This window comes from Aedes albopictus, chromosome 3 (assembly GCF_035046485.1).
Source record: "Aedes albopictus strain Foshan chromosome 3, AalbF5, whole genome shotgun sequence".
Lineage (NCBI taxonomy): Eukaryota > Metazoa > Arthropoda > Insecta > Diptera > Culicidae > Aedes > Aedes albopictus.
This window is the reverse complement of record NC_085138.1, coordinates 219,547,752-219,558,142: the sequence shown is the minus strand read 5'-3', so window position 1 is coordinate 219,558,142 and position 10,391 is coordinate 219,547,752. Positions and strand designations below refer to the sequence as shown.

The 10,391-nt window shown below is 40.7% G+C and overlaps 1 protein-coding gene across 1 annotated transcript; it reads right to left on the bottom strand.

The window, feature by feature from the left end:
• Positions 1–1,723: 1,723 nt before the first annotated feature.
• Positions 1,724–9,035, bottom strand: LOC109406742 (sideroflexin-2). Its single transcript, XM_019679788.3, has 6 exons — positions 8,842–9,035; positions 8,319–8,475; positions 8,077–8,250; positions 7,657–8,008; positions 2,038–2,177; positions 1,724–1,974 (listed from the first exon to the last, which is right to left on the bottom strand). The coding sequence occupies exons 2-6, from the start codon at positions 8,465–8,467 to the stop codon at positions 1,821–1,823; spliced, it is 969 nt and encodes a 322-aa protein (XP_019535333.1). The 5' UTR covers positions 8,468–8,475; positions 8,842–9,035; the 3' UTR covers positions 1,724–1,820.
• Positions 9,036–10,391: the final 1,356 nt, after the last annotated feature.

Here is a 10,391-nt window from a genome sequence, read left to right as displayed (position 1 = left end):
TTGGCTATCAATGATGTTTGTCAAAAAACAAAAACTCAACTTGATTTGCATAATTGATTTTATAAAGTGGTTACTGATCCGAAATTCCATAGCTTGTTTATCATTAATCTTTTGGACATCGAACCTGTCGCAAGCAATCTACGCTTGTAAGAGCCTATTGTTTATTACACCAACGAACCTAATCTCAAAATGACTGACCATTCTCAGGTCATGTTGACAAGTGTAACACAAGCATGAAAAAGACGACAACAAGGTCGGTAAAGTAATAGATATTTTTTGTCTTCTTCGTGCATGTGTGTGACCTGAGAATGGTGAATCATTTTGAGGTTAGGTTTGGTGGTGTAAAAAAAGAATTGCCGAGCTGTTCGACATCATCTGTGGCAACGCCATGGTCGTCATACTTGGCCTTTTGCATGCGTATTCCTCGTGACTACCGAAGTTCAGCTTGTCATCGATGATGTGGAGCCTCGTGGCCAAGCGTATAACCGTACCATGCCATGGGGTGAAGGTTCGATTCCCGCTCTGAGTGAAGAATTTTTTTTCCCTCGTATCCACTCCGGCTCACTGGTGACCGCCGACAACGCCGCCAGCAGAGAAATTCAGAGGAGCATTTTGGCAGGAAATCGAGCTTACATTGGACTCCGCAGAACTCTACGATCGAACAAAGGTCGCCGTCACACGAAATCAACTATCTACAATACGTTGATTAGACCCCTTCTGCCGTAATTCTGCAAAGTGACGTAAGCGACATTGATAGTTTTGGCCCATTTTTTGGTTATTACGCATAAAACTCTTGCTCATCCTCTAAGTTTCTTTCCATAGATGATAGATTACGACTAGATCTTGCATTCTAATACAGCAAGCATACCGCAGAGTTATTTTTACACCAGATATTATATATAATATACCAGAAAATATCGACATTTTGAATGGCGCTTACGTCAGTTTGCAGAATTACGGCAGCCTAGTCCTCTATAGGCACGAAGCATGGACGTGCCCTTGGAGTTTTCAAATAGAAGGTGTTGCGTACTGCATACCATCTACGGCGTTGTTCAGTTGGAAGACGGGACTTGGAGAAGGCGAATGAACCACGAACTGCATCAGCTGCTGACAGAACCAACCATCGTCCACACCTCGAAAATCGGGAGGCTACGGCGGGCGGGTCACGTTTTCAAGATTTCTGATAACAACCTGACTAAAGTGTTTCGCAGAGTTCGGAACTTGAGACATGCAGCCATGGACCGAGCAGAATGGAGACGACTCCTATATATAGCAGAGGTCTCAGCACTCAGGCCTTAGTCTGACCGCTAAAGGTAAGTAAGCAGAAAAGGGCCCAAAATACACAGCAGAAATGTGTCCAAAATAGAACAGTTTTCGGACTGTTAGAACGTAATGTGGTAGAACGGTGAGCGAACCTAGTGGAAAATTGCCGACAAAATTAAGGTACAACGGGGCAAGTTGAAACGGGTGGGGCAAGATGAAACACGAAGTTTTGAAATAGATTTCAATACAATTTGGATTTTTTTCTTTCGCCAAAAGATTGTTTGAATCAAAAACTATGTGTTATGGCATTCAAGCTGTTACCATAATTGGATAACTTTATGTTAACCCGCTGCTGTTTCAACTTGCCCCACCCGTTTCAACCTGCCCCGGTGTACCTTAACGTTTACATTGGCATGAAACTAAGTTATAGGCTTTTCTCGCAACTTTTATCAAACACAGGTTTAGCATCATTAAATTGTTAAGCATGTATTTCTTAATTTTGCACCCCATATGTGCTAGTACATAAATACTACAAATATCTTTGGGTATCGCGTCGATTACAATCCCTTGTTGAAGTATACCTTTTCCGGAACGTTGCCGCTTTTCTTCATTTGTTCGTAGAACTCCGGCTCCATTATTCGCATGACGTTGGTGTTCAGAGATGCAGTTTGTGGGAATAGTGCACATGCCGTTGGCACCATCACAGTTAGGCTGAAATGAAGAGTAAACAATAAAACATGTTGCGAACATTCATTTTGTATTATCGCTACTTACAAGCATCCAACCACCATCACTTGGAACGGCGCGTGTAGGAATGAAAGTCTCTTGAAGGACTTGTACGTTTCCAACTTTTCCATAATGACTGGCAGAATTAGCATACCTGGAGCGCACATAGCAATGCGTGAAAATATCACCTGTAAAAGAACAATAGATTTAGAATAACCGTTGTGGACAATGGCGACATTGATATGCTGTCACTGGCAATTGTTCTTCTGAGCATTTTCCTCTCCAAAACTCAGGATTTTTGTACATGACTTCATATTACAGATCGTACACTGTGATGCGTTCTTGATCGGACAAACGCCGATTTTCATACAAAATGGCCAACTTTGAGATGCTGTAACTATGGTTTGTTGTGATGTATTGATTTCAATGTTGGACATGGAACCACAAATATGCTGAATTTTGCGTAGAAAAAGTACAAAATGTTTTCGTTTACAGATCTGGGCGTGATAATGTGTTCAAAGAAAGAAGGTGCGGTAACAACGCTTTGTTTTTTCGTTAGCATATAATGACAAAGATCACCCTCGAGTTTGTTCGCAACAAAAACGGTAGGAATATTTGTCTCGCAGTGTTCACATAATGATTTTCGTATTAGTTTACAACGAAAACTCGACTTTGAGGTATGCAAGAGTCTTATTTCATCCAAATGCTTATGAATGAACACAGGAAAGTTTAGGCATGAAACACTGGACTGTTGGCACGGAAGAAGAGAAAACGGGGGATTTCGGACCGCGAGAGAAAATTCACTTTTTTCACCTTAACTTCACTACTTTATTTTCTCTACTTGCTACTGTTCACTACATTTCAAATTTGCTACTGCGAACGGGTCGCGTTTATATATCAAAATTTTATTTTTTTGGAAATACGTGGAAATTTCTACGCGCGCGTAGAAACTAGTAATCCTACATTATAGAGATCTGCGGAGGCGGCCATTGTGAGCCAATCGTGCAGAGAGAACTGTCAAAGTGTGAGCCAAATGAACATGCTTATCGTTCGTAGGAAGGCGTCGTTTGAACGGTATTGCAATCGGAACTTAATAAATTAAAATTATTTATTTTTAATATCGAGATATTGGCGGCATATGTATGTTTAGTAAAAAGATAAAAAATTATTATTTCTGCCTTAAAAAGCTCATGCTTATGACGACAATTTTCTTGCTGCACTTGTCGAAAAAATTTTCATTGCTGCTTCTTGCTTCACTTCTGCCGATATGATTAGTATAACACTTTTGCAATAAATTTCAGATTTCTTCGATTGCTCCGCTACATCAACAAAATTTTGAAAAAAAATTCTACCATAATTAGAAAATGTAAACAAAACAACTTGAACCACAACGAAGTCACGCACAAAGTTTGAACATCTAGCTTTGTAGCAAGTGTTGGCAGCTGTTGTAAACAAAACAAACAGCGTTGCCGAATCGATGTATGTAACTTCCGCTCATCTCTATGTAGAGGATTTCTAGTAGAAACCACGCGACGCGTGTGGAACGACCCATCATCACCACGCTGGCTGCAGGGCGACGAGAGTCGATGATGATGATGATGACGGTAGCTACGGCGGCGGCATTCGCTGATGCACTCACGGTTGGATCTCACCGCACTCACTCTCTCGCTGCTGCTGGTGTTCCGTTGGCTCGGGTGAGTGCGCGGGCATTGTGATAATAGTCGATGACGGTTTCGATGCGATGATTGGTTTTGGTTGCGTATCCCAGCTTGCTGCTGACGTCGTTGCGAGCGTATGTTCGCGAACACCCGGAATATCACCACACGCACGGTAATTGATGTTTTTTTATTGCCATCGTCGCATGATACACTGAAATAAATTTTGTTGTCGTTTCCACCGAATCCATGGTAGAATTAAGAACTGTACCAGCAATTTTCAACCGAATGCAAAATTCTGTTAATTGTACTGAAACATTGTCAATATTACCATGCGTGTATTACTGTTGACTAAAACATTCTTGGTTCTACTATTTGGGCATTGTAATTTCGACCATGTAGACTTGAATGTTGCGCGTCTTAGATAAACATGGTCAAAAATACAATGTCAAAATAGTAACATTAAGAATGTTTTTAGTCAATGGTACTTCACGCATGGTAATATTGACAATGTTTCAGTACAATTAACAGAATTTTGCATTCGGTTGAAAATTGTTGGTACAGTTTTTAATTTTACCATGGATTCGGTGAAAACAACAACAAAATTTATTTCAGTGTATGCGTTCAGGTCCGGATTTAAGGGGGGGGGGCAAAGGAGGCAAGTGCCCCGGGCCCCCCGATGAAGGGGGCCTCCCAAGAATCCGAAACACAATTTTTTTTCAACGAAATCATATGAAATTCACGTCAATGGGCGTTAATATTTTAAACAGGGCCCCTACAGCCACAGCTGCTAACGCGTGGATATTCAGCATGACCATACTAAGGGTGACGCGTTCAATTCATGGGAAAAAGAAGATGATGAATTCTGGAGATGTTTAGGAGTTAAAGCTAGTTTTGAAAACCGAGTGTCCTCGAAACAGTAGCTTTCCATATCTTTATGTTGGGTTTTACTGAAGATATTAAGATTTATTGCTACAGTTGCTCCCAAGAGACTAATATTTGTATAATCTGAATCTTGAAATACTCGGTGATCTCGTGCAATCTCAAAAAAAGTTGCTCCATGTTTTAGTAGATTTTTAACTGAACGCTAAGTTCTTAAACTTGCATAAATGTTATCAATTCGGACAAAATTTAGAATATATGTACTATCTGAACAAGATGTCATTTACGCTAGCATTTTGATATTTGAGCCAAAATCCTATAAAATGTTCGAATAATCTTCTAATTGTCGGAATTTTGGAGAAGTTCAGAAATTAAAAGTTTTCAATATTAGGCCTAAAACAAAAATTTCTTGGCCTATCTCGATGCGTGGAAAATTTAGGCAAGCAATCGCTCATTAAATGAGAAAGCGTCGCTTTATTCCGAATCCTAGTACGGAGCAGAAACGAATAGTCAAATCAAATGGGGCTTTCTGTGTTAAATTTCTTGACCATTCCGGTCACGGAAAAATAATGCACTGAACGAAAATTACTTGAGCGATTCCGTTTGAAGTGCATACCTCGCATAAGAAAAAAAACTTAATTGTATGGTTCATTTTTTCGAAATTTTGTTTCTGGGGGCCCACTTTTTAGTGTTTGCCCCGGGCCCCCCGAGGCCTAAATCCGGCACTGTATGCGTTTGTTGCGGAGCGCCTTTGTTGTCAACATAGGTACACCGTCCAAGTATAATTTTGCGACTGGAGTTCTTAGAACCATCATAAAACTAAAATGAAAGGTATAAGGTTGTTCGCGAAGATGCGCTCCCAACGTGGGCAGCAGCATGCTGAGATGCGCAACCAACACCAACCATCGCATCGGAACCGTCATCGATGATCGTTACGAAGCACGCGCATTCACCCGAACCGACGGGACAGCAGCGACCAGCAGCGAGAGAGTGAGTGCAGTGAGAGGAGCAGCAAACGTCACCGCCGTAGCTGTCATCATCATCATCGACTCTCGTCGTCGTCACCCTGCAGGTAGCGTGCTGATGTTGATTTGTTCCACACCTGTCGCGTGGGTTCTACTCGCGCGTAGAACTTTCCACGTGATACTGGAACATTATTTTTTTTGGTATATAATGCGACCCGTTCGCAGCAACGAGAGAATTCCAAAGTGATTATGTTACAAGCGTTCGCATGGCTTTAACAACGCGAAGTGAAACTAATCCAAATGTAAATAGTAGCAGTAGAGAATAAAGTAGTGTTGTGAACAAGTGATAAAGCGATTATTTCCTTCCAATCCTAAACCCCAGTTCTCTATCTGCCGTGCCAAAAACAGTCCAGTGCTTTGCCTTATAGTTCTTGTGTGCGTTGCCGAACAAAGGTTTTGTGACAGCTTTCAAAACCTCTACAAGACTAATTGGTCATCAAAATGTTACTTGAACGCTTAGGACAAAGCATTTGTTATTTAGTGTGGTCCGTTTCTGCGTACCCTGACTGGAACGTTGCCGATCATCGATGACACGTTCTGTAGTCCTGGATTAAAAAGTAGTTCGAACTGGAGGTTAGACGATGCCGACACTCAAAGTAATCACCTGGCGGTTTGCTGCAGTTTCAGCTAACTACAACAACAACAGCCAGCGTCAGCGAGCGAAAGAAGGGCGACTTGGTCAAATTTCCAGATGGAAGACATCTAAGCGATTAGCGGGTAGTAGCGGTGGTAGCGGTGTATGCAATGCCACTATGCCTAGGAATGTCCATTCTAGGAATGGGAGATCATCGGCATACTGTTGAACTCAAGCTATTGCGAGCCTGTGGCACGCCTGTCTATGGTCAAGCCGACGGATGCAACAAGCACGTACTGGCAAGAAGCGGAATGAAAGACGAGTTGCGTTTGCGACCGCCAAAGTTGCGCTCAAGACCAATATTAGGGCAAGCATAAAGGCCTGCTATGAGGGCCTATGTCTGAGTGTCAACCGGAACCTGTGGAATGACATAGATAAGGTTTTGATGGCTAAGACACGAATTGTCATGGTTCTCATCGAGCACTCTCCAGCGAGAGATGCTGGAACCGAGCGGCTCTTCCCGCTCCGAGTCGTTAGCCCCCATCCGTAGGACCACTGGAACTGGAGCGGGCGGGACTTGTGGAGATTTCGAAATCCTTTAGCGTAGGTTAAGCCCCAGGCCCAGATAAAATTCTGAACCTGGCTTTAAAATTAGCCATTGCTAAGGCTCCCGGGATGTAACGATCTGCTATGAAGAAATGTCTGGATGAGTGTTTTGAAGCGGCAAAGCTTTATCCTAGATTATTAAAGACGGGGCAAGCACCCGGTGATTAATATCACACAAGATACACAGAATATACTTGTTCGATACGGCGGGGAAGGTGCTCGAGAAGATCATCCTCAACAGACTGTTGACTGACACCAGTTCGGCTTCTGAATGAAAAATTTGACCGTAGATGCTATCTTAATAGCTTACGAATTCCAGGTTTCAACAACTTTTAAAAAATTAGCCGCAGCCTATTGTGCAGAGATTGTCTCGGCTGGAGCACCGTTTCCTCGGCTATTGCCCATATTGTCCTGGAACTACAGAGAAGGTGAATTCGAGGATTGGCTAGGTCAGTCGCAAGCAAAAGGTGGTCTCAGGGTTCGGAATTTCATCCTTCTAGCAGGAGGCTCCCTGATATGCCGTTGTCGTGGTAGCAGCCCGCTAGGTTGGATCCGAGCCTGCAGCCTGATGCTTTATACATGTACATCAATCTACTATGTTATCTCAACATAAAACGAATGATTCTTAACCAGTCTTAAGTTATTTCGCAAAAAAAAATTGGCTTATATTGTGTATAAAACCCTTTCTGACTACATATTTGTGGATTTATAGCCATTAGGGCAAACATTAAGAGATACCTACAATTTCCGTACAGCAATTCAGAGGGTTGCGCCTATTGTAGCTAGACTGGATCTATCAACCATCGATGCATCACATAACTTCCTATTCATTATTATTTGAATAGCAGTCGAGCGTTATCATGAAATCTTTTGTACTTTGAACTGTATTCGAAAACATTTCACACAAGGCATAAACATTACTTACCTGACTTATTCCCTTAGCTGCCGCCACTCTGCTCTTTCCCACGTTGTTACCGTTCTCATCCTGTATGTCAATTCCGTAAATAAGTTCGTTCTGCCGCATGAGTGGAATATTGATGCAATTTGCCACGGCCACGGCTACGAATGGAACGTAACGCTGGAAGAACGGGCTAGCCGTTCTCGTTAGGTAACCTTTATACCCAACGGCTGCGACCAGAGCCGAGCTCGTTGCTGAAACATAAGATACTACCAGTTGTGTAGTTGTTAAGGACGAATTTGCGTTTCGGTTAGTGTAGTTTACTAATGCATTGAAAGATTGATTGACCCATTGCCAGAAGATAACGGCTGTATTAGTTCTGAAGAGATAAATAATAAACTACGGTTAATGCCAGGTTTTTGAATCGACGTTTACAACTATCGTTACCTGTAGAACTGCAACATGGCGCCAGTTATGGCCATTCCACCGGGCATTTGGAAACTCATGCGCCCGAAAATGTTCTGCAACTCGCCGCTGTCAGGATGGAATGCACTTTCATAGAGCTTTTTAGCACGATGAATTTCTTCCATCGACACATTTGGTGGTGCGAGTTGATCCTTTCTGGAAAATAGTTTTCGCTGCGTTTCAAGTTGCTCTGCTTTCAGTTTCTAAATTGTATATATGCTTACCGGACTTTCAAAACTAATTCCTTGGCTTTATGCAACTCTTCTTCGGGAGTAAAGCATGTTCTGGGATCCGTCACCCAGAGAAAATGCATAAACCGCCCGGTAAATGTCTTCAGGTCCCATAACGGTTTGTCAATATCGATTTGCGACATATTGTGTCCTAAAAGTGAATCGAAATAGTTAAAAAAAATTTCAAGCACATACTTTTTGAAATTTCACACATGTTATATTTTTGTAAACATTTTCAAATTTGTAAACATTAGAAGCTCGTGGCCTACTTGTAATAAGCTATATGGTGCATAATAGTTGCATAATGCATTTTTATATCCTGTATTCTGCAGAAATGATATCCCATAAATTTTGTTTGGCAAAATGAAAGTCAACATAAGTTTTATTCGCCAACGATCGATTTCCAAAACTCAGTATGTGTTTAATAGCATTCAAATTTTAATGATGATTTCCCGGAATCTGATTGATCTATTTTAAGGCATGTACTAACGAGCACGCCGCTGTTATTTATACTTACAATTAGTTTATTTATACTCCGTTGAGAATACGTTGAATTACCACTATCACAATTACTAAAACAAAAACTATGCGATTTTTGTGTGATTTTTACGAACAAAATCGCGTTAATTCACTGGCAGTTTTGATGCACTGGCTCGTACCTTCTGTCAGAGCTCTGTATTTATTGTGCGAGCTTTATGCTTATGACTGTCCGCTATAAGAGAAGTACAAGCTCTCCTTGTAGGTTTTCCAATAGTATTTCTACTCTAGTGTTGGTGATATAATGATGTCATGGGGAATTGATGAGCTTCTTCAGTCGAGTTCATACCATTATTAATAAATTATAATATTTTTTCACCAAAAAGTTATTACAGGCATACCTCGATTTAGTGGACCCTCGATTATATCCCTCGATTTTATGTACTTCGATTTTATGTACATTTTACCTCGATTTTATGTACATTTTTTTAATGGATTTTTTTAATATACTATCAGTTTAAAACTTGCAGTTTGTATCATGATGGCTTATAATGCAGGGGTTTTCAGCCTTTTGACACGCGGAGCACTTCATATCAATTAATTATTGTATGGAGCATATTTGCGCCAAAGCATACCTCATGGCATACTTATTTAGTTCTATATATTTACCGTAATCTCATGCTTCCCTTTCTGACTTTATTATTTTTTTTAAATAAATATCCCTGGCTTTGTCGATGATATCGATGACCAGTGTATATGGGGTAATTTTTTGGCGATATTTTTTACAGATCCCTTAGCAATGACAACATTTTTTGCGGATGCCTGCAAACTGCTCATTCGCCAGACTTTCGCTCTAAATTTTCTAACAAACTTTTTTCAACATTTCTTATGACTTTCTCACCGAGAATCGTATTATATTCCTGATATTTTTGGTAGACGCCTGCTGATTGACTTCCAAAATTTGTAGCGTCAAAGGGCATTGTAATCTTCAGCTGATTACTGACAAGATGTGTGATAACTTATTTCCAGTGCTGTCATGTTAGAATCAGAGCTAGTTAGTCAAGGTTTCCCGATTCCTGCGTCCCTTCACGTGTACATTATCATGTATGAATTCCTGGAGGAATCTTAGAAACCGCTTGAGCAATTCTTGAAGGAACTGCTTAAACAGCTTCTAAAAAAATCCACGGAACAACTTTTGAAGAAATCCCTGCCGAAAGTCCTGAAGTAATTCTTGTAATATTGAAGCTATTTCCGAAAGTATTGCTGAAGAAATTTCAGAAGGAATTAAAAAAATCTAAAGAAATCTATATAAATAAAAATGAAATGGTGGTTGTATGTCACGAATAGGCTCGGGAACGGGTCAACAGATCAGCATAATTCTTTCACTGTTATAACACACAAATAATTGCATAAATCAACCGGAAAAGCAACTGAACCGAGAAAATTTAAAATTCCACTTTGTGGGCCATTTTCTTCCAGAACTGAATGTCAAGAAACATAGTAGGCAAACAAAACGTCGTTTACATGGACAGTTAGCTATAAATAAATTCTTAAAATAATTTCTCTGAAAAATATGTCTAGTATTCATAT

Coding starts and splice junctions, on each gene's coding strand:
- LOC109406742 (XM_019679788.3), bottom strand. CDS start 8,467: ATGTCGCAAATCGATATTGACAAACCGTTATGGGACCTGAAGACATTT. Junction 8,009..8,076: donor GCCATGTTGCAGTTCTACAG/GTAACGATAGTT, acceptor TTATCTCTTCAG/AACTAATACAGCCGTTATCT. Junction 1,975..2,037: donor GTGATGGTGGTTGGATGCTT/GTAAGTAGCGAT, acceptor TCTTCATTTCAG/CCTAACTGTGATGGTGCCAA.